This window comes from Maylandia zebra, linkage group LG4 (assembly GCF_041146795.1).
Source record: "Maylandia zebra isolate NMK-2024a linkage group LG4, Mzebra_GT3a, whole genome shotgun sequence".
Lineage (NCBI taxonomy): Eukaryota > Metazoa > Chordata > Actinopteri > Cichliformes > Cichlidae > Maylandia > Maylandia zebra.
Genome location: NC_135170.1, coordinates 2,276,985 through 2,301,354, shown reverse-complemented (window position 1 = coordinate 2,301,354; position 24,370 = coordinate 2,276,985). Strand labels below are relative to the sequence as shown.

The window sequence follows — 24,370 nt, the reverse complement described above, 5'->3', positions numbered from 1 at the left end:
TTTAGGCTCCATTCACACAAGGAAAGCTGTGACTGGAGACAGAAATGACAAAACTCTTCCACAGATCATGACAGAGCTGCTGGTTTATGTAGGGATAAACCCAGAATATAACCAGCTGATCTGAGTAGCCCCTACTGCAAAGAGACACATTGCAGATGAATTGCACTTATCTGTGATCAGTCTCAGTCTGTCTGAGTTCAAATTCCTGTGTATGATGTGTACGTATGGTTTTTGACAACAAAGCTTTGACTCTGATGTATACCAATGCTCTAACTGCCTCTGCCATGATGGACACATGTTCTTTGGATCACGTTCTCCTTTCTGTTCTCCTTCAAACGTTGTGATCAGAGTTCATCCTGGTTTCATCTGTCCAAAGACATTGTTTTTCCATTTCGAGAGCAAAGTCTTGTTTCTGTCAAAGTCTAATCTGGCCTCCAGTGTAACCTGTGGTTTGCACCTTGTTGTATTTCATTCATTCATCTCTTGATTGTACACTGTTGCCAATGATACACCTAAATCCTCGAGTGAGTCCCTGAACTATGTTAAGCTGTTTTTCTTAACCATGGAACTACTTCTGCCATTATCCACTCTTGAATCTTGCGATCAGCCTTTATTGTGTTATTTGCATCATTTCCCTGTGTTTCTGTCCAAAGGCTTATACGTTAGGTTGATCTCATTCTAAATTGGCTATAGGTGTGGACTCAAGCTAAATAAAAACCCTCCGAGTTGCCAGTAACACTGGACGCAATTTTAGTTCTTGTCTTCCACCCAGCTGTTAGAAGCAGGTCCTGTAAGTTGAGGTGTACCACAGACCCCTTTTCCTAACTTCCAGAATTGATTATCCGTGTCTTTGTGTTCTTAGTCATCCAGGTGAAGGGGTGATTCAACTTATTTCAATAGCACGATCCGGCAGTCTAGGCATCACCATTGGAGGAGGTTCCAACAGGCCTGACGGCCCTGCAGTCTTCATCCAGGAGGTCCTGTCAGGAGGAGACTGTCACCGGGTAAGAAAAGAGGAAAGCAGCCTCAAATAAACCTAAAGTGCAATGAGAGGGAAAGATGAGCGGTGTGATGAAGTGGAAGACATGCCATCATGGAGCAAAGCCTTTGCTTATTTAAATCGCAGTTTGTGTTACAGTTTGTGTTAGCTAAAGGTCCTATCACCTTTCTTTTTACACAAACTGCAGAACAAGACGTACAAACTACACTTACAGCTAACAAATCTCCTACAGTGAGACTTTGCCATCATCTTTGTCAACATTCAGTTTCAGCATGCTTGCTTGAGCCCTCACTCCTTGATCTCTGAGTGGAAGGCCATGAGATAACTGAATGAAACATGAGTAGAGAGGAAGAGGAGAAATGAAGCACCGTTTAATCTCCTTTTCCTCGCTCTTCCGCTTTCCTCATGCTTTATCCATAAGAATAAGAAAGAAGAAATTGAGGCGTGCATATGCAGACTAGTCATAAAGTGTTTTGAGCGGATAGTGTCTCAGCAAATCAGAGACTGTACCCCCTCCCTTGACCCCCACCAGTTTGCTTGCTGTGCAAATTAGTCCATGGAGTATGTTGTTCCCATCACCCTTCAGAGAGCGCTGAGCCATTTGGAGAACAGGAAGCACTACATGAGGATGCTCTTCTTTGACTACAGCTCAGCCTTCAACACCTTACTACCAGACATCCTCACCACCAAACTGATCCAAACTGATATGGAGTTCCACAGGGTTCATTGCTAGGACTAGTTCTTGGAGATCATTTTTCTGAATTTCAGGAGCAGGACCTTCACACACACCCCTTCTTTGTCTATACATGACCCCCTTCTCCCCCACTACAAGCTGTTCGTTCGTGTTTTCTTTCTCTCATTGTTTACTAGAAATGCTGTCAAACCTAAAATGAGTATGTGGTCCCGGCTAGTAAATGTCTACATTATACATGCTTCCCTGAGACAGTAACATTAGAAGGCATAACATAACTTCAAAATTCAGATCAAACTGAGGTTATTGTACTCAGCCCTGAAAATCTTAGAAATATGGTATCTAACCAGATTCTTACTGTGGATGGCATTACATTGGCCTCCAGTAACACTGTGAGGAACCTTGAAGTCATTTTTGACCAGGATATGTCCTTCAATGCACATATTACACAAATATGTAAGACTGCTTTCTTCCACCCCTCTGAGAATGAGAATATCGTGGTGGAGGGGTTTGTGTGTCCCAGGGATCCCAGGGGCTATGTTGTCTGGGAGCTTTTGTCCCCTGGTAGGGTCTCCCATGGCAAATTGGTCCTGGGTGAGGGACCAGACAAAGAGCGACTCAGAAGACCCCATCAAGGGAACAGTTCACCCTGCCCGCGATGGGGTTACCGGGGCCCTGCCCTGGAGCAAGGCCCGGGGAGGGTGCCCGAGGGTGAACGTCTGGTGGCCGGGCATTAGTCCATAGGGCTCGGCCGGGCACAGCCCGAAAAAGGGACATGGGCCCATCTTCCTGCAGGCCCACCACCCGCAGGAGGTGCCGTAGGGGTCGGGTGCAAAGTGAGCCGGACGGTGGCCAGGAGCGGAGGCCCTGGCGGACCGATCCCTGGCTACCAAGACTGGCGATTGGGACATGGAATGTCACCTCTCTGGTGGGGAAAGAGCCCGAGCTAGTACGTGAGGTTGAGAGGTACCGGCTAAATATAGTCGGGCTCACCTCAGCGCATGGCCTGGGCTCTGGAACCAGTCTCCTGGAGAGGGGCTGGACTCTGTCTCAGTCTGGAGTTGCCCCTGGTGAGAGGCGTCGGGCTGGGGTGGGTATCTTGGTATCCCCTCGGCTTGCTGCTGGTATGTTGGGATTTCTCCCAGTGGACGAGAGTGTTTGTTCCCTTCTGTGCTTATGCACCGAGTGGCAGTTCAGAGTACCCAGCCTTATTGGAGTCCCTGAGTGGGGCACTGGAGGGTGCTCTTCCTGGGGACTCTGTTGTCCTACTGGGAGACTTCAATGCTCACATGGGCAACAACAGTGAGACCTGGAAGGGTGTGATTGGGAGGAACGGCTTCCCAGATCTTAACCTGAGGAGGTGCCGTAGGGGTCGGGTGCAAAGTGAGCCGGACGGTTTGCACAGAAGTCTTTGTTATTGGACTTCTGTGCAAACCACAGTTTGGCCATAACGAACACCATGTTTGTACATAAGAGTTTCCATAAGTGCACGTGGCACCAGGACACTCTAGGCCACAGGTCGATGATTGATTTTGTAATTGTATCACCAGACCTGAGGCCATATGTTCTGGACACTCGTGTAAAGAGAGGGGCTGAGCTGTCAACTGATCACCACCTGGTGGTGAGTTGGATTAGGTGGCAAGGGAGGACGCTGGACAGACCTGGCGCGCCCAAACGTACAGTGAGGATGTGCTGGGAATGTCTAGCAGAGGCCCCAGTCCGCGACATCTTCAACGCACACCTCTGGCAGAGCTTCAACAACATGCCGAGGGAGACTGGGGACATTGAGCCCGAATGGACTATGTTCAGCATCTCCATTGCCGAAGCCGCTGCATGGAGCTGTGGCCGCAAGGTGGTTGGTGCCTGTCGCTTTGGTAAACCCCAAACCAAATGGTGGACACCTGAGGTGAGGGGAGCCACCAACCTGAAGAAGGAGTCCTACCGGGCTTGGTTAGCCTGTGGGCAGCTGATAGGTACCGACAGGCCAAGTGGAATGCAGCGCGGGCAGTGGTGGAAGTAAAAACTTGGGTGTGGGAGGAGTTCGGAGAGACCATGGAAAAAAACTTTCGGACTGTCTCAAAGAGATTCTGGCAAACCGTCAGGTGACTCAGGAGGGGAAAGCGGTGTTCCAACTGCACTGTGTGTAGTGCTGGTGGAGCGCTGCTGACTTGGACTGAGAAAATTGTCGGGCGGTGGAAGGAATACTTCGAGGACCTCCTTAATCCCACTGGCACGTCTTCCGTGGCGGAAGTTTGGGGACGAGGGGGATGACAGCCAATATCTGAGGTCGAGGTCACGGAGGCAGTTAAACAACTCCTTGGTGGCAGAGCCCCTGGGGTGGATGAGGTCTGCCCCGAGTTCCTGAAGGCTCTGGATGTTGTAAGGCTGTCTTGGTTGACACATCTCTGCAATGTTGCCTGGGGATCAGGGGCAGTACCTGTGGACTGGCAGACCGGGGTGGTGGTGGTGTTTTGTGGACTTGGAGAAGGCATTCGACCGTGTCCCTCGGGGGGGTCCTGTGGGGGGGTGCTCCGGGAGTATGGGGTGTCTGGCCCATTGCTATGGGCCATTCAGTCCTTATACGACCACTGCAAGAGCTTGGTTCGCATAGCCGGCAATAAGTTGGACTCGTTCCTGGTGGGTGATGGGCTCCGCCAGGGCTGCCCTTTGTCTCCGGTTCTGTTCATAATTTTTATGGACAGAATTTCTAGGCGTAGCCAAGTGGCGGAGGGCTTTCACTTCGGTGGTCTCAGAATCTCATCTCTGCTTTTTGCAGATATTGTGGTTCTGTTGGCTTCATCAGGTGATGGCCTCCAGCTCGCACTGGAACAGTTCGCAGCCGAGTGTGAAGCGGTGGGAATGAGAATCAGCACCTCCAAATCTGAGGCCATGGTCCTCAGCTGGAAAAGGGTGGAGTGCCCACTCCAGGTCGGGGATGAAACCCTGTCCCAAGTGGAGGAGTTCAAGTATCTCGGGGTCTTGTTCGCGAGTGATGGGAGAAGGGAGCGGGAGATCGACAGACGTATTTGTGCAGCGGCTGCAATGATCCGGATGCTGTACCGGTCCGTCGTGGTGAAGAGAGAGCTGAGTATAAAAGTGAAGCTCTCAATTTACCGGTCGATCTACGCCCTTACCCTCACCTATGGTCACGAGCTGTGGGTAGAGACCGAAAGAACGAGATCGTGGATACAAGCGACAGAAATGGGCTTCCTCCGAAGGGTGGCTGGCCTCTCCCTTAGAGATAGGGTGAGAAGTTCGGCCATTTGGGAGGGGTTTAGAGTAGAGCCGCTGCTCCTCCACATCGAAAGGAGCCAGCTGAGGTGGTTCGGCCATCTGACAAGGATGCCCCCTGGGCGCCTCCTGGGTGAGGTTTTCTGGGCATGTCCCACCGGGAGGAGGCCCCGGCACAGATCCAGGACACGCTGGAGAGATTATATCTCTCGGCTGGCCTGGGAACGCCTTGGTTTTCCCCCAGATAAGCTGGAAGAGGTGGCTGGGGAGAGGGAGGTCTGGGCTTCTCTGCTTAGGCTGCTGCCCCCGCGACCCGGCCCCGGATAAGCGGAAGAAAATGGATGGATGGGTGCTTTCTTCCATTTGTGCAACATCTCTAAAGTTAGAAATATCCTGTCTCAGAGTGACGCTGAAAAACTAGTTCATGCATTTATTACTTCCAGGCTGGACGACTGTAATTCATTATTATCAGGATGTCCTAAAAACTCCCTGAAAAGCCTTCAGCTGATCCAAAATGCTGCAGCAAGAGTCCTGACAGGGACTAGAAAGAGAGAGCAGATTTCTCCTGTTTTGGCTTCCTGTTAAATCCAGAATTCAAAATCCTGCTCCTTACATACAAGGTCTTAAATAATCAGGCCCCATCTTATCTTAATGACCTTGTAGTACCATATCACCCTATTAGAGCACTTCGCTCTCGCTCTGCAGGCCTACTTGTTGTTCCTAGAGTATTTAAAAGTAGAATGGGAGGCAGAGCCTTCAGTTTTCAGGCCCCTCTTCTGTGGAACCAGCTTCCAGTTTGGATTCAGGAGACAGACACTATCTCTACTTTCAAGATTAGGCTTCAAACTTTCCTTTTTGCTAAAGCATATAGTTAGGGCTGGACCAGGTGACCCTGAATCCTCCCTTAGTTATGCTGTAATAGGTGTAAGCTGCTGGGGGACTCCCATGATGGATTTTTCCTGCTCTCACCCTTTCTCACTCATCACCTGTTTATACACCTCCCTGCATTTCATCATTAGTTATGATTCATATCTGTCTCTCTTCCTCAGCTTGTCTTTCTCTCCTCTCCCCTATCTGGTCCCCGCCCCTCCCTGAGCCTGGTTCTGCTGGAGGTTTCTTCCTGTTAAAAGGGAGTTCTTCCTTCACACAATTGCCAAAGCACTTGCTCATTAGGGGGTCATCATCATTGTTGGAATTTTCTTTGATTTGTCTGTATTATTGATCGTGCCTTACAGAACAAAGCGCCTTGAGCCAACTGTTGCTATGATTTTGTGCTATATGAATAAAATTGAATTGGATTGAACTGAAATACATGTTGCAGTTATGTTCCTGCAGTTGAAAAGAGCTGATAATGACTAGACTTGGATAAGTACTTTGATTCTTAGAAGTGGCCCTGACAGTTTATTGTACTTTTAAATAAGGAGAAACAGGGCTTGTAGCCTCCTGCTCAGTGGGAATAAAACTGTCTCCCTGTTGTGCAGGATGGACGGTTGAGACCGGGAGATCAGCTCATTGCTATTAACAAGGAGTCCTTGATTGGTGTGACACATGAAGAGGCCAAAAGCATGCTAAACAAAGTGAAATTCAGGTGAGTGGTGTTCATGTTAGAAATGAATGTACCAAAGTAAGTCTAGTGTGGAACAATGAGCCAGTGTATACACAGTGCTACAGTATAAGCAGTTTTGATCTTAGTGTCTGTGTGTTTTTGGACATTGACATGATTTCTTTGTTATTTTTACTGTTTTCCAACACATATTAAGTTAGAGTCAGATAATGAATGTTTTCCCAGTTTCAGTTTAAAGATATACCAAACAAAAGTACTGCAGTACCCACTGAAACAGAGTTATTCCTACACACAGGGTTGGACAGCTGACAGATGCAGGCAGGATAGATTTTCAAAGCTTCCTCATAAAGAAATAAGATCCAAGGTCTGGAACTGACTCCAAGTGTGACACCTGCAGTTGGAAGCACAGAGCATAAAGTCAAAAGACATCTCAGTACAATAGAATAGAATAGAATAGCCCTTTATTGTCATTGTACATATACAATGAAATTATGGGAAACCAGGCAGACAGTGAGAGCACATGATTCAGGATTTTAGCACATTCTATGAAAAAAAACAAAAAGTCATTTGTGAGATTGACATTATATGAAGGGATGAAATCCCTCCCCTTACACGGAAATCCATGTAAAAGGCTTTTTTTTTGCAAGAGTGGTGGCCTTTTACATCAAGCAGCTAGATAACAGCACTGCAGGACAGCTTCACAAACCAGTGATCAGAATAGCAAGGCCAGATTAGACTTAAGAAAAAGTCTCACGGTTTTGGACACATTGTAAAGAGGATGGTGGATACTATGATGAGTATAAGTGTAAAACATTGTCTGTAAAAGACATAAAGCAGTGTGATGGCATGGATATACACTCTCTCCAGTTCACTGGGTTACATGTAGATCATTAAAATCAGTTCAAACTGAGAAAAGCTCATATCACTCTTTTAGGATTAACAGTTTTTCTTGTAACAGTTTAAGCTAATAACTTATAATACTTAAATAAATAAAGTTGTGCAGAAACCTTCATACTGTGGAAACATTATCTTCTACAGCATCTTCGATCCTGGGTTGGAAAAAGCAACCTGATTTAAGCTTTGTTAAAGACTGCAACCAAATGACTTTTACACAAACTGCCATAGACCCACCTGTAAATACAGTGTCAAAGCTGATACTACACTTTAAGCCCAAAGTTGAATGTGTTTTTGTAAATGGGTAAACAAAATGTCCCACATACATGGACCACGCTTTGTGTGCCAACACTGATCACATGCTTATGTGTTTGTCTCTAGCCAAGATACTGCTGTGGACATAGCCTTCATCCCGGGTAAAGGACTTTTTCCCAGCAGCACGTCTCTTCACAATGGGCTCCAGCGAGCCTCGGGCAACAGCTACAACTCTGGACGCTTAAAAGTCCACATCCGATCACCCGAGGTCAGCTCCACCACATACACGGCTCCTACAGGTCATTCATAGAAGAAGTGGCCTGTTATTCTCACAGCAAACCAGAAGTTGCAGAAGAAGCAGGATTTCCATGTAAAAGAAAGATTAGAGTTGTATCTTCTGTACCTATATCAGCACACCGACTGCAGGATAAAAGAAACAACCTGACTGAGCTCTGGGAAACAGAGTTACTGTTGCTGTTTATCCTCATTCAAAAACACAAAAAACACCAGGTGTCCTTAAATGTGTCAGCTGGCTGAGTCGATTATGTTGTTTCAAAAATTGCAGGTTAAGACTACATTTATTCTTTGAGCTAAAGTCTCATATTGTACTAATGTCGTCAAAAAAATGCTAAAAGATCAACCAAATAACTTTGAAAAGGCTGCTGTACTTTGGTATAACTGAGGAATAAACATAGTCCAATAAACACACTGATTAATGAACCGTTATTGACTAAAGAGTAGTTGTACTTCTCACAGTATATAGCATGTTACATAAGGTGGGTCAACATCAGAGTGATTTTACAAAGTGAAACTGTAGCCAGTTCAAACTCTCTGACATGTAAAATGTTGAATTAAATAATTATGATTTTTAACCTCCTAGGACCTGGCGTCCACATATGTGGACATCACATTTTGGGTTATTTAGACCAAAATACTCAATTTTGCTCGGCAAGGGCCTGATATCCACTTACGAGGACATTATGCTGCTGCTGTTCTATCACAATTGTAAACGAATATCCTCAGATGTGGCTATTATTTTTCTTAAAAGCAAAAATAAGGTAAAAAAAAAATCTGGTAATTCTTTATTTTTACATTCATTGGGCCCCAATATGCCCAAATATCAAAGAGAAATTAAAATGCATGCCATGGAAGAGTTCAGGTCTTAGAAGGTTAAAGAAAGTTGGAAGAAATTCATTTCTTTACTTTCTCATTTATAGAGTTTGGTCCACAGTTACCACAAAGAACTTAGAACTGTTGTGTTTAATGTCAATATAGAGACAGCCAGAACTGGAGCTAGACCATTGCATCATCTAGCTTCAGTCCCAGTTCTGCTACTACCAGCTACTAAATCTAATAAATCTAATAAGGGAAAGACCATCTCTGAATCGAGGAGGGGGCCTAAGGGTCTATCTGTCACCATCTTACAATGATGTGATTGCAGCCATTCCCCAACTCTCTGTGAATGGTACTCATGGCCATTGATCAGCGGTCATGACAATTTACATATTAATGATCAAAGAACTGACCTCCCAGCCCATTGTTCCTTCAGTGGGCTGGTTTCAGTCATTATGCAAATGTCCTGTTTATAAGATTGAAACCTGCAGTCAGCTGAGACTGAAGACGTCACCTGGATGAAACGTTTCTCCCACTGAAAACACTACGTCTAGATGAACAGGATCCACCTTTGGGACAGCAAAATTATTAGCTACACTAATTAACTCATTGGTCATTAGTATTGGAATTCTATTTAACTATTTTCCTTGTGTTATTGGTGTAGATCTGTGCAGAGGAGCCAGCCCCACCTTCCTCACCTTCTCCTGACATCTGTCCTCCAGATATTCATGTTTCAGGTGAGACCTCTGTGTTTGCACTCAGACTACAGTGCTGTGGAAGAAAGCCAGAGATTAACATCAACTAATGATTCAATACATAGTTCATGAAAATGGTGACTGAAGAAGAAACACTCTACAGCCTACGTCTATTGCAGCATAACTAAGGGAGGATTCAGGGTCACCTGGTCCAGCCCTAACTATATGCTTTAGCAAAAAGGAAAGTTTGAAGCCTAATCTTGAAAGTAGAGATAGTGTCTGTCTCCTGAATCCAAACTGGAAGCTGGTTCCACAGAAGAGGGGCCTGAAAACTGAAGGCTCTGCCTCCCATTCTACTTTTAAACATTGTAAATATTGATCACTGAATAGTTTTGTGAGGATGAAAATAATGATGAAATGGTGACTCTTATTAGTGCACTTCAGTCACCACAGTTCAGCTGAACATCTGTCTCAGTCCTGAAGTAAAGCCAGAGAAGTGGAGACTGGATCTCAGATCAGTGAGGCTGTACTGATGCATGCGGTGGCTCAGCATGTTACATAGAAACATTTAGATAACACAGATAAGAGCAGTCTTTAAGTGAATGGACGTATTCACAGTTCATATTCATTTCAACATATTTTTGGCTCGCGTTATGTCTGCTGTTCTTTATTTCTGGTGCAACAAATGCCTCTCAGCAGAACATCACTTTGCCAAAGGAAACTGAAAACGATCTGAAGCAGTCCAGTTGTCGTCATACTGAAGGACTGCTTCAGACCAGCAGCTGTAGTGTCATAGGGCTGCTCGTGGCTCTCGGCCGAAAGCCACTGGACAGCCTTTCCCAATCCAATTGGCTGGGATTACCCAGCCAAGGTTATTTTCTAGGTACTCTAATCATTTCACTCCCTGCCAGCCTCTAAGCCAGTTGCTAGCTGTGACAGATGTCAGCACTTTGTAGTGAGGTGAGCGCACACACAGAAACAGATTTTTATTATATTACAAAATATAATGTTCCAGAATTATGATCCAGGTTAAATATGGTTCACTGTGACAACATTTCAGATAAATACTCCTCTTAAATCAGTTAATCTACAAAATGACTCCACACTATGAAGACAATGTAAAACAGTAACATGAGTGTAAACAGAGTTTAAAGTCAGAAGAGCAGAGCAGCCATTCAAATCTGGGACAGAAAAACGCATCATATGAATGGCTGGCTGCTCCCTCCCCTCGCGTCTACATAATCATCCACTTTTCTTCAGTTCCTCTCTTTTTAATCATCTGCTTTTCCCTGTACCATCGCTCACAGTCACAAAGACCTGCTTTAAACCAGCAACACCGACATCAGGTTGTCTATTCAACTCTGATATGACAGATTATATAACGATATTTCTCCTGCTGTTCCTCACTCCTAATTACACTTTCAGTATTCTGTTAAGAGGCCAGTGCAGGGGTCAGCAACCTTTAACACTCAAAGAGCCATTTGGACCCAGTTTCCACGGAAAAGCAAACACTGGGAGCCGCAAATACTTTCTGACATCTAAAATGAAGATAACACTGTTATTGTTTTTTACCTTTATGCTTTGTATAGACAACTAAGGTGTGTTGCTTATGAAATCCATGAAGTGCTACAGAGAAAATTACATTTTATTTATGTAATGAACACATTTTGAACTCTTAAAAAATACAGCAAAAAGGAGATGCACCCAGGTGAAGGTCTCTTTTAAATGAATTACAAAGCTGTAAAAAAGGACTGTAAGCTGTCGTCTGTGAGGCGTGTTTGTTGTTACCATAGTTCATGGAGGAGCTGCTCACATACGTATGTGGATGCATGAGGATCCATACTTGGCCTGCCTGGGTTGAAAGTCTCGACAAACGCACAGCATTTCGGCTGGTATGGTTTATGTGAATGTGATGCTTATTGTGAGAGATGAAAAATAATAACATCATTTTATTTTTATATTTCAAGATCACAATAATCTTCCAATTTAGAAGCACAAGTTAAAAACGAACTAACACAAATAAAATACACTTCAGTTAAATACTTTGTTTTCCAAACCACGTGGAGCCGCAGAGCTAAAGAGCGCAGGTTGCCGACCCCTGAGCTAGTGCTTCCTTGTTCTATGTACCACACATCTGTGTGTATATACGCAGTCTACTTAAGAAAGGATTTTTTTAAACAACCCAAACTTCTGGTTTCGTTTTTTTTTCTTTTTAACCAAAGTCAGTCCTGATTTTCTTTTCTTCATTTTCTTTCTCCAGGTTCAACCAGCCAGAGATCCCCGACAGGAGCAAAACCTAAGATAACCCTGGACCCTTACATTCGCCTCAAATCAGACAAATTAGACTTGGTGAGTCCTGACCTGCTCGGGTAGGCTTCTTTAGACCTATGCTGCCTGATACACAGTTAAGTGGACACTCATACTAAAGAAATCACACAGATTATGTGAGAGCGATGACACATGTGAAGGCATATATGGTTGGTGGTTGAAAGGTGTGTGTTGTTGAAGTCAGAAACTGGATCGAGGTTTGTGGGTGATCCTGGTCGACAGTGTTGAATACCTACCAGCAGGTATGTGAGAAACGAACTAGGAAGTGATGTCAGCTTCCTGGAAAATTCCCTTATGAGTCTGATTTGCAGCAGCTCAGGGCTGAGACGCTAAGCGTTGCATGCAGAAACACCACCGTGGCAGGATGTGGTGGACCGAGGTCGTTTTGGTCCTTTAAGCGATTGGCTGCTAGAGAGGCACTTTCTACGTGACCTGCCGCTTGTGGCTGAGTTGCCGTCTATCCCAATTGTTCCCCTCTGTGTAATACCACTAAGAGTTGATTGTGGAATATTTAGTAGTGAGGAAATGATTGCAGACAGCATCCTATCATGGAAGCACGCTGGGATTCACTGAGCTCCTGAGAGCGACCCGGGATTGTACACACCTGGGCCATGGAAGTGATCGGAGCACCTGGATAATGGATGATTTGGATGGATTAGTGTGCACTAATGTCCCCCACTTGCCCTCTGGGTGCTCTTTATCCTTCATGCTTGGGCCCTCTACCAAAGGCCTGAGAGTCTGCGCTCCTCCCTGCAGAGATGTCGTTCCTGGATCTGCTGGAGCCACTCGCCTAGTTTAAGAGTCACTGTTCCAAGTGCTCCGATTACCACAGGGACCACCGTTAACCACGGCGTCACCTTTCTCATCTTCTGCAGTTGCTCTCTCAGTGAGCTTCATTCTCTTCCTGATTTTGGTATTACTCAGTATAGCTCCCACCCACTCTGCACCTTTTCCTATGTTATTTCGCCTTTTCACTGCTTCTTCCTGCAGTGCACTCATCACTTTCAGTCATCAGAAACTAATAGAAACTGGCCTCAGCCCGAACCCAGATTTGACTTCAGATTGGACCCACAGTATCCCAGTACTCCCAGCCCATCATCTTTATGCATCCAGTTATTAATCTCCCTCTTACAGGCCTGCCCTGCCTGCTCCATTGCATGTGGATTATTTTTACCCTGTCAGCAGACTCTGTCCCTTCAGCTTTACGACTCTCTCTTTGTACAGTTGTTACTGTTATTTAGGTTGATTTTAATGTTGCCAACATTTTGCTTGGGCATGTTGATCCAGGGATTAGAGACACAGTGAGTTTAAACACTGGCAACATTCTGTCCTGATTTGTTGGCTCTGCAAAGGAAAACGAACAGGCAGTGTACAAAACTCTATTGAAAACAAAGGAATTACACACGTGTTGAACAGAGCAGTGTCTGCTTTATGACTGCGGTGAATTTGCTAATTAAAGAACTCTATAATCGATTTATGAAAAACACATTACTCAAAGTGTATGTAGGCAGTTTTTGTACTTTCTTCTACTGCATCCTGTCCTGGTAGCTCAGGTGTATCAGTATGTCTCCTAGACAAGCGTCCTCTTTGCAGATGCTTTGTGAAGTAACTTTAGGCTAATATTTGTAATGAAGTATAATTTTACTTGGAGAACAAAGTGTGATATGCAGAGTGCAGTTTGATGACAGCATACAATGCTTCATGCTTCATGCTCCTGTCTCTCTTAGGCCTTGTCCTTCCTTGGTTTGGATGTCACAGAAGAGAAGAAGAAGCAGCTGCGACAGAGTCTGACCACAGACCCACAAGGCACCGTGGCCTATGGAGGTGACGTGCATGCAAGCAGCACACGTACACTCACTGATATGAGCCGCACACATTTGTAGTCGTGTCAGCTGTTGGGTGGAAGATCTGTGCTGAGGTCCTGTCAAATCATGTGACAGCAGCATGTTTCTTATTGGTTGTGTCACTTGTGTAAAATGTCAGATTGTGTAACCAGCTGTGACTACATGTTTCCAGTCGTTTGGAGGGCCAGCGTTTACATCGTAGGGCTAAATTCACCTGCGTGTACCTGTTAATGCTCACTGACAGAAAGGACTGGATGATAAAGGGTGTGCATGATATTAAACTGTACAGGCAGCTTAGTCTTTAGACTGCAGGTCAAACATGAGATCCCATCCTGACACATGCCTCCATGCCACCAAGCTTCCAGGATGCTTTTCTGTGACAAAGCAGTTGCTGTAATGCTGATGACAGCCGCACAGTTTGAGTGTGTAGGGTCCTATAGGTGAGCTGAGGAACATGAATGCTGCAGTGATGAGTCACCTGGCAGGCAGGTTGTTCAGCGTCTCGAAGAACAGATCAGGTCTGTTGCCTTTTCATGTAACTCTGTGATGCTGAGGAGCGTACGACAAAGTAATGGCTTAAAGATGTATGTTACACCTAAAGTCAGTTTTCAGTGTGACAAAGAAGCTTTTTAACCTCGCCACACAACTGTAGTAACTGCCGCAGGTGATATTCAGATGCACACTGATGCACACTGCTGAGCTATACCTCAGAAATACCCCTGACTAAAGCTATGCAGCCACGTCATAGCAGTGCAGTGTCTGTCCTGTACAGTCAAAGAGAAGATGCAGAAAGTGCATAAATGTGTTTCTGCCGTGTCTGGCTTCTGGAGCGTTGACCCAGCGGAGGGTCTTTGGATATTTGGGCTCGCTGTTGTTGTCAGTGCTTTTCTTTTATGCTTTTGTGACACACACTAATCCCAAAATGTAAAGGAACACTTTTTAATCAGAGTATAGCATCAACAGTTTAACCTTTGGGATGTTGCAGTTGTTCATCAGTTTGAGCTGCTTTGGTATCGTTGACATTAACAACAGGTCCACTAGAGGGGCGACAGTAGTGACTTTACAGATGAAGGTCGCTGACATTTTTCTCTCCTCATCTTTTCTGACTGTTTTTTCACTAGTGTCGCATTAGGCTAGACTCAGTGTTACTACTGGTAGCATGAGGGGATACGCCAAGATGGCACATCAATATGTGCTGTTTCCAGAACGTTTCTTAAGAGCATGGAGGAGCTTCCAGGAGACAGGAGATTACTCGAGGAGAGCTGGACATGCATAAGCCATGAGCTAGACCAGCATCTGCTCCTTCGTGCAAGGAGGAACTGTCAGAGCTACAAAATAACCTGCAGCAGGCCGCTGGTGTGAATGCATCCTAAGGAGAGTGGTCAGAGGGCTGGATGTCCTCTAGTGGGTGCTGTGCACACTGTACGGTACCATGGAGCCCAACTGGCATTTATTCACAAAATACCAGGAGTGGCAGGTCCACCACTGGTGTTCCGTGGTTTTAACAGATGAGTGCAGGTTCACCCTGAGCCATGTGACAGACGTGAAAGGGTCCAGAGCCTGTAACGCTGTTGGAGCCAGTCTATAATTCCATATACAGTAAGGTGTGTGTGTCTGTGTGTGTCTCTCTTTATGGGGACCCAAATGCCAGTCCCCACAGTGCTGAAGGCTCAAAATGTGGTTTCAGTTTCAGGGTTACAATGAGGTTATGGGTAGGGTCAGGGTCAGGGTCAGGCATTCATTGATGGTTAGGGTAAGCAGCTAGCATTATGTCAATGAGATGTCCCCAGAAGGACGTGTGTGTGTGTGTGTGTGTGTGTGTGTGTGTGTGTGTGTGTGTGTGTGTGTGTACACATGACCCTGATTGTTTGCTTTTCCTTGTTTTTCTGTTAAAACAATGAATCCCATCTGTTTTGGTGTGATGGCTCAGACTTTGTGGAGGCAACCCGGAACATCTTCCAGGAGAACCTGGAGGAGCTGGGCTTGGAGACGGGTCCCTTCACATTCTCCTACCATGAAGCAGCTAGTCTGATGGATACCTCAGCCTTCCACTCACCTGTAAGCAGCTCTCACAGCCGCTCATATAGACACAAAACAGCAGACTCTGTAATTAATTAAGACTCAAGAAGTTTATTGTATGATGTTACCCAGCCTGAAACCAAATACTGTTTCTCACCAGCCTCTACAGTGCAAGAAGCAATACAGTTTAAAAAGAATAAATACAGTTTAAAAGAATGACTTTTAAAAAAGAGCAGCAAAAAAGGCATAAATAGCATAAAATCTAAGCTTTAAAACAAACTCCAGTCACAATTAATCTAATATTTTAAAATTTCCACCCAGAAATGAAGGGCTAACTGTGTGTGTGTGTGTGTGTGTGTGTGTGTGTGTGTGTGTGTGTGTGTGTGTGTGTGTGTGTGTGTGTGTGTGTGTGTGTGTGCAGACATATGAATCAGAGTGCAGCTACAGCAGTGAGGAGATGGAGCAGTTTCAGACTGAGGTGAAGCAGCTGCAGACGCAGATGAAACAGCTCAAGGTGAAAACACACCTTTGTTTGTCCCTCTTTGGTCAGTGGTGAGGACTTCCAGCTGTTATGTTTTCTCTTAGTATCTTTACTTTTACTTTTCTTTGACTGTGTCTCCCTCTGTCCCACAGTGTCTTTTATTATGTCTACTGTCTTGTTTCGTATCTGTCCTGTGGTCTTTACTAAGAATGAAGTCCAACACACTCAGGCTAATTTACCTTAGCTGGCTCGACAAACCCGAAGCCCCAGTTAGAGATGATGAGTATCATGATGATGGTCAGGAGCTGTCTCTGTTAAACTGGGCGTCACACTCTGAGCACACTCACATAAAATGATGCCCATGATCGGCACCTACACGTGTCGCCGTGTATCGATAAAATGGTGACAAAATGATTCAAATTTACAGTGAAATGTATCACTGTGAGTAAGAGCACAGACGATTGCTGCATTGTCCTGGTGGTTTTCTGGCACAGAGCTGTAACAAACATTTTAACTCCAGTGGTGTCGTGGCTGAGTGCGCTCTCAGTGCTCCTGTTTATTATGGCTGCACATTACAGCTCCTTGGAGGACAGGACCAGCTTCACCCCGATCAGACCTGCACACTGTTAGACCTCTGCCTCACCACTACATATTTCAAGTACAACGAGGGCTTCTACAGACAAAAACATGGCTGTGCCATGGGCTCCCCCGTGTCACCTATTGCAGCAACCTTTACATGGAGGAAGTGGAAAGGAAGGCTCTCGGCTCTTTCAAAGGAAGAGTACCCAGCCACTGGTACAGATATGTGGACGACACCTGGGTCAAAATCAAGACACAAGAAGTGGAATCCTTCACTGCGCACATTAACGCTGTGGATAAAAACAGAAAGTTCATCAGGGAAGACACAAAGGACGACTGTTTGCCTTTCCTGGACTGCGCTGTGCACATTGAAGAGAACGGCAACCTCAACATCGAAGTTTACCGGAAGCCCACACACACGGACCAGTACCTCCTCTTTGACTCCCATCACCCTCTGGAACACAAACTTGGAGTAATCAGGACCCTACACCACCGGGCAGAACATGTTCCCTCTAAGCCTGAAGGGAAAAAGAAGGAACACACACATGTAAAGGAAGCACTCAAAACGTGCGGCTATCCTAAATGGGCGTTCTTAAAGTCAGCAAAGAGGCACAGAAAAGAAGACCAGACACCAGCGAGGGAGGATAAGAAGGACAGACGCAACAACATTGTCATCCCCTATGTAGCCGGTGTATCAGAGAAACTCAGGAGAGTTTTCTCCAAGCACGACATCCCAGTGCATTTCAGACCCAGCAACACACTCAGACAGAAACTGGTTCACCCGAAAGACAAAACGCCAAAACACAAACTTAACAATGTGGTGTATGCTGTACAGTGCAGTGAGGAATGCTCAGACCTCTACATCGGAGAGACCAAACAACCACTTCACAAGCGCATGGCACAACACAGAAGAGCCACCTCCACAGGACAAGACTCAGCATCCATCTGCATCTAAAGGTCAAAGGTCACTCTTTCGAGGATGCCAATGTTCACATTTTGGACAGAGAGGACAGATGGTTTGAAAGAGGAGTGAAAGAAGCATCTATGTCCACTGTGAGCGACCATCTTTGAACAGAGGCGGGGTTTACGACACCAACTGTCTGCCATCTATAATCCAGTTTTGAGATCCCTTCCCAGACGCCTTAACGCCCACTCACATCCTGGGCCATCTGACCTCAGGAATTCACATGATAAGGTGGGGCCAGGTTTCACAATGAACTCACCCGAAACTCTGGCTGATTGGGACCCACACCCAGTTTCACACTTTGGCTCAGGCGATTAGAGGATCATCAGGGGGTCCTTTGTCCCTCTGTGGGGGGAAACTCCCACTAGGTTTATATCTGGGACTCTCCACCATTTGACCTTAGAACTGAAGAAGCTTCTCGGATGAGAGGTGAAACGTCTTCAAGCAACTTACAGAAGTCCAGACGCTTTTCTTTCCAAGCTCCTTAAATATTCAGAATATTACAGAGATTAACTATATATGATGTAAACTGTAAAACTTTGTTAATTTCACTATAGAGGATGTACCCTACAATAATATAAAACTCCAACAGTCAAATAATACCATATTTCTAAGCTTTTCAGGGCCGAGTACAATAACCTCAGTTTGATCTGGATTAAGAAGCAGAAAGTTAGCGGCCATCCAGGTCTTTATGTCTTTAAGACATTCCTGCAGTTTAACTAATTGGTGTGTGTTATCTGGCTTCATGCACAGATAGAGCTGGGTGTCATCAGCATAGCAGTGTAAATGCAAGCTTGTATAATGTAACAGAACTGGCACTAGCATTTCAGCTGCATTAGTCACAGAGTTAGAACGATGGAAAAAATGGATTTTATTCTGAGCTGATAATAAATGAGTGACATAATTACTGTCGTTGTTCTTATATACTGATGACAGAATGACTGTAAAAGCACTCAGGTTAACTGTTTCTAAAAATCTGCAGTTGAATTCGCTCCGTGCTCTGACAGCCACTTTGGAGAATAAACAGGATGGGAGGAGTCGGAGGAAAGTTCAGGAAACACGAGTTTTCCTCGTCTCAGAGTTGACTCGGCATGGCTAGCTAAACCTGCTTCCTTCAACAGTGCCCAGAAATATGGTTTAATAGGCACATTTACACTCTTAGTCTCAGTCATCTCTTTGGATCATAGACTAGGGCTGGAGCGGGCGTTTTGGTGGCATTTCTTTGGCTACCAAGTGAAGTAGTGAGAATACGTTTTGCAGTCTAAAACTAAACACATACAATCCTGTTTCCACACTTAGCCAACAAACACACACTCAGTGGGAAAACCACAGACGAAGCCCAACGTCCCAACCTCACCAAGATTTAGCTGCTTTTTCTCCTCACAGTTGTGTGTCTGTCCTCTGAATGGAAAGGTGGGGTCTTTAACAGTCATACAGGAAGCTGCCACTTCATCTGCTGCCTCTCTTGGCAGGTGATGCTGAAGGACATGGAACACAGCAAGAAAACCCTCGAGGAGGAGTTGCAGAAGACCTCAGAGGTCAGAGGCCAGCCTGCAGCCTGTGGAGACGCGCAGTCTCAAGTTACATCTTTATAACTGTGGGATATGAGCGTGGGGTCAAAGTTGAATGGAAATTATTTTTGTAGTGAAACTAATCAAACTGAGTCTGCTGATAATGCCGGCTGTTTTTTAGTTGATGAATGATTAGAAATGGTGTTGTTGTGCAGCTTCTCGATGTCGTAGGACAGTTTAAGTATGAGAATGTAAAGATTTCTCAGCTGGTAAAATGAAATAGCTAATAACATATTCATATGATCATCCTGTTGTATTTAGCAATGTAAAATACGTCTCACTGGCAGCTGAATCATCTGAAAACATGGACGAAGACTGAAGGCAGCGAGTGAATCCTTCTGTCATTTCTCCTAGAAAGCCTGTCTGACTGTAGAGGAGAACACTCGCCTGAAGAGTCGTCTGCAGGCGTCTGAGGCGGTGCATCGGCAGGCCGGCAGTGCTGAGCAGGACTATGAAGAAGTCATCCAGCTGCTGGAGGCTGAGATCAGAGACCTGAAGAGCCAGCTGGCCACCAAGAAGCAAAGACGGGGAGCAGAGTCCATGCAGGTACAATGATGTCAGAGTCGTGGCCCACAGCCTTGTTCAGGGCCACTGACAGGAGAGCAAGAAAACCTCATTTCAGCCTTGAAATTTGGGGAAACATCTGTCTGAACATCTGTCTGTATTTTTAAATGCATCTTCACAGTACTCTACATCTTACACATCCAATATGTTCAGGCATTAGGTCAAAGGTCATTGTACTGTATAGTGATACATGATGCACTCATGCACCCAAAGAGTTGTCTACGTGACACACGTACACAAGCTGAGTGTGTTGGTGTGTTTGTCAGGAGGAGGTGGGCGAGCTGAAGAGGAGGCTGACGACTATCGACTGCCAGCTGAAGAAGTCCGAGCTGAGCAGGAAAACTCTGGAGATCTCCAACAAGAAACTGCTAGGCTTTGCTCAGGTACTGGTGTTCCTTTGGATGCACACAGAGCTGTGAACAGGCAGGAAGCAGACTGAGTCCACTCTGTATACCAGAGTGTTGTATTGGTCTCACAGCTAAACCTCGGTCCGAACTGGGACAGGACAGCGATCCGAAGCTGTTAACATTGCTTCTTCTTCTCAAAGTGTTATCATAGCTTTCTACAGTTGTTTTGCACAACACACTCAATTCAGCCTTAAGTATTAATAAAAATACAAATTCTACAGAGTGTTAATGTGGGGAATATAATCTTATACTGATTGATAAGAACTCAGTTATCAAAGCTGAAGACTGTGTATCTCTAAAATAGAAGCTTTTAACAGGTTCAGGAAAAAGTGCATAAAAATATATGAATAAAAACTGAAACAGCTGAATGAAAGGCTTGAGCGCTGCGTGACGTGGTTAACTGTCAGCATCTACAAAGAGATTCAATATCGTTGAAAAGTGAAGGTGGTGAAGCAGCAAAACAGCTCGCTACACAACTGTAGTCACTGAAGCAGGTGACAGTGTAATCACCACATTCTCGCTGGTTATTTTTCCAACAACTTGTTATAAGAGATGCACACACTTTGATGGAGAGGGGAGCTGACGTCCCCTCTCCATCAAAGCCTTTCTTTGCTAATGTGCTGAAGCTGTTAAATATCCCACGTTAGGGGGAAGACGATCAATAACTGAGCATCCACACAAAACTGCAGAATGGTCTCAGACGTCGGTTCTTCTGATTGTCAAACAAACACACACGTTAGCTTCCGTGATAATAAGGATGCAGTTTGTGCCATCTTTCCCTTTAGTTGTGGTTAATCAACAAGAGTGATGTGCTCGCCACCTGTTTGTATTTCCTGGTCTTCCCTGCAGACACACACACATACAGACTGAAGGTTGTTTGGCAAAAATGCTATTAGTAACTGAGTGCCAGTACAGAAATGATGTCGTCATTCAAACTTATTAACAGCTCAGTGTTTCCCCCAGGACAACATTCAAGTGTAAATGTCAGAGAAAAACACATTATGGGACCCATGTCAGCCACTATGCATGTGATGGTTTATTTTGCAGTTAAGACTATTTAAGCGAACCTGTAGATTTATTAGATGAAGTAGGAAAATGCATAGAGCTGTACATAACTGTTGCATTATTTGACCAAAGGCTTGAGCGTTTCCTTCCATGGTGTGCGGCAGATGATGTGGAGGCTGCATGTGCAGCTCTGAGATTTCCAGATCTGGTCTTTAAATCTAGTGACGGGAAAATAAGCTGATGGAGTCAGTCTGCCCCCAGTGATGGAAGTGTGCTACAGCTCTGTCCACAGCCATAAACCAGCTGCTGCACAGGCTGTTCCACCAACATCTGTCCTAGGAGAATTGGCTGTGGGTGGATGTTTCCTCATATCCATCGGTGCCGTCAGTGATGGTGGAAGGATGCAAGGTGCAGGAACCAGTCAGACACAGGGGTGTGCACAAAGCCATCAGCATAGAAACCAGTTTGAAAAACACAACGAGGGGAAGGTGCAGCCTGTGGCTGATAACACTAATAACTGACGAGGTCCAGCAATCAAGCTCTTCTCTCTGGTTCGCTTCATCCTGACAGCACAGAGAGACCCGGTGTGTGTTACTGCTGCCAGCGCTCGGCCTTACAGCTGTCACATTATCTCTCTTTACAGAACGTCCACAAAGTGCTGACCACGCCCAGCCTATTTGGAGAAGGGGGGTAAGAGAGCGCGACCTTCACCTTACAAGCGCCTTACAGCTTTGCAGTCGAGTTCCTGCTCCAACTGTCCTTCTGCTTGTGTGTCTGTCTATATCAGGAGTAACAGGTCATCTCCTGCCACGGAAAGCCCCGACATCCCATCACCAATTCCTGACCCAGCCTTCCAGCTGGCTGTGGAAGCCAAAGAGCTGGTGGAGGGGGTGTGTACTCTCACAACTGATAAAGGTACAGAGCTCACTAACCCAGAATAAAAAGCCTGAACACTGTGTGCATACAGTACGTGGAAACACCATGTTTGGAAGGAAGGACAAAGGTTCAAACTGCAAACACTTTCAGATAATGTGATGAAAATTAGTTTTCTTTTGCCACGGCTTAAGAATTGATGAACTAATTATGAGCCATCCTTTAGCAAGAACTCTGCTATAATGGCGTCAGTATAAAATATATATACAAAGTCTTTAGTGCCAAATTACTCCACACGCTTCACCTCATACAGTATAACAGACGTGGATGTAACCTGCAGCCTCAAGGCAGTGATATATTAAAGCAGCCAGTGTGCAACCACTGCTGTCCATCGTTCTGCAGCAGATCTGAAGTGGAGCAATGAAACATGGATAATATCTCATCCTTACTCATCAGGCCGATCCGCTGAAGTTCCTTTTTCACAAAGGTAGAGAAAGCAGGGTCCCAGGACATAAAGTGGTGACGATGATTAAAAGCTGTTTCTTTAGAAGCTGAAACTGTTCTGGCTTCATGTTCAGTTCTTTTTAAATACAGCTGAGATTGAAATCCAAGCTGTGACCAAAGCAACACTGTTTCAAATGAGTTACTTTGTGTGTAAGTTTTCAAAAACACGGCTTTGAGGCTTACCTGTGACAGAAGCATCGCAGCACGGGTCAAAGGGAAGCAACAGCTTGTGATTCAGACCTGCAGTGACAGTGTGAGCCACTAGCTGCTGCCCTCACTGCTCACAGCTGAAACAAAGACCTGGTATTTTCCCTACCTCTATTTGTGTTTGCTTTATCCAAAGGGTTGTCTTTCCCGCTCGCAGCAGGCACCACTGCCTCCTATTACCATACTGCTATAGACTCAAGTCTTTCTGTCCACCTCTTCTACAGAACCGGTGAGTGCAGATGCAGCTTCAGCTCCAGATGTCAGTCCTCACCATGTGTGAACAGCACCAAGCCAAAGAGGACTGAGTCCAGACCTGGGCCGGGCAGAGGACCCCCAACGAGCAGCTGACCTCGCCATGCACTTCACCACAGTCCGCAGCAAACACACCATCCTACGACAGGACACGACGACAGCGACAGTTAAACCCTCACTGGGACAGACTGACCACGTTTTAATGCCAAAGCCTGTTTGTGCACATGAAATTAGTGTATTCCCTCCAGTTACTCCAAACGCTCCTCACAGGGCTCAGCAGTGGGATCTGCTGATTCGGTCTCATCCTGTCAGCAGCACATCACATGTACTGAAGTCTCTGTGAGAAGTGCTGCTGCAATTCTCTAGTGTGTTACTCTTACAGCAGGTGGTACAGGTGGAGCTGCATGACCAAGTCCTCCACACACTCCCACAGTGTCACTGCTGTAAACCTTGTTAATACTCTTGCCAACCTCTTTTCTATCCTCACAAACACAAACTCATCTCCACTCCGTAAAAGGAGGACTTGTTACTTGGAAAGCTGATGTGTACAGCGTGTCCCCCTGTGTCAGAAACTCCATGACAAATTAGCTCGTCTGCTCTAACACAACATCTGCCATGCTTCCTTCCCTCGCGCCCTTACTCACACTGTCATGGAAGACAAGAAATGAAGGTTTGAAGGTGCAGCGTGGATCATCTTCATCTCATTGCCTGGTTCATGTTGCTGTGTCTCCTGCGTTCAGGAGTAGTGTACCTGTTGCCGTAGCTCCAGCTGTGTAAAACTGTGTTTGGTATTCTGTGTAGGCAGACCTCAGTCTTAGGCTACATGTTGAACATAGATTTGATTTCTACAGACATCTACAACTGCAGTGACAATAATGACATGTCCTTCAACCAGATTGCATCTTTGGTGTGGCCTCATTCTTTCTGTTACTGTTTTATATTAAAGGAATAACTGATGACCGGACTGGTGTCGAGTTCGACTTTTGTTCAGCATCCAGCAAACAGTGCTGCTCACAGGGGGCGATTTCACCACAACTGCTTCCCACAGAAGCCCCTCAAAAAGCAGGAAACCAGAGCTGCTCACAGTTTGTGCACGAGGGTGTTCAGGAAGCGGATACTGACTAATGACGTGACGTTCTAGGGTCATGTGTGGAAATCGTGGTTGCAAATGAGGGGGCTGTCTTGATCTCTGGCTCCTCCTGCAGGCATTTCTAGTTATATTGATGAGTTACCCCTGGGAAGATAAACTAAACACAAACACACAGCACTGTGCTTTCAGTGTGAATCATTTACTTTCATCAATCAACAAAATGCAGTGAATGAACCAAA

General features: G+C 45.5%; 1 protein-coding gene across 5 annotated transcripts in view; it reads left to right on the top strand.

Moving 5' to 3' along the window:
• Positions 1–23,999, top strand: part of si:dkeyp-72e1.9 (syntaxin-binding protein 4) — an 80,095-nt gene extending 56,096 nt beyond the window's left edge. For 4 of the 5 annotated variants that reach the window (XM_076882858.1, XM_014413197.2, XM_076882860.1 and 1 more), the window contains exons 8-21: positions 863–1,004; positions 6,404–6,510; positions 7,762–7,903; positions 9,413–9,485; positions 11,704–11,792; positions 13,499–13,595; positions 15,546–15,673; positions 16,056–16,148; positions 19,131–19,196; positions 19,584–19,775; positions 20,060–20,176; positions 21,849–21,895; positions 21,993–22,120; positions 23,014–23,999. In XM_076882858.1, the coding sequence (XP_076738973.1) occupies positions 863–1,004; positions 6,404–6,510; positions 7,762–7,903; positions 9,413–9,485; positions 11,704–11,792; positions 13,499–13,595; positions 15,546–15,673; positions 16,056–16,148; positions 19,131–19,196; positions 19,584–19,775; positions 20,060–20,176; positions 21,849–21,895; positions 21,993–22,120; positions 23,014–23,069 (1,477 nt within the window). In that variant the 3' untranslated portion in view covers positions 23,070–23,999. The remainder of the gene's footprint in view (positions 1–862; positions 1,005–6,403; positions 6,511–7,761; positions 7,904–9,412; positions 9,486–11,703; positions 11,793–13,498; positions 13,596–15,545; positions 15,674–16,055; positions 16,149–19,130; positions 19,197–19,583; positions 19,776–20,059; positions 20,177–21,848; positions 21,896–21,992; positions 22,121–23,013) is intronic. The other variant, XM_076882859.1, reaches the window with a different exon arrangement.
• The last annotated feature ends 371 nt before the right edge of the window (positions 24,000–24,370 follow it).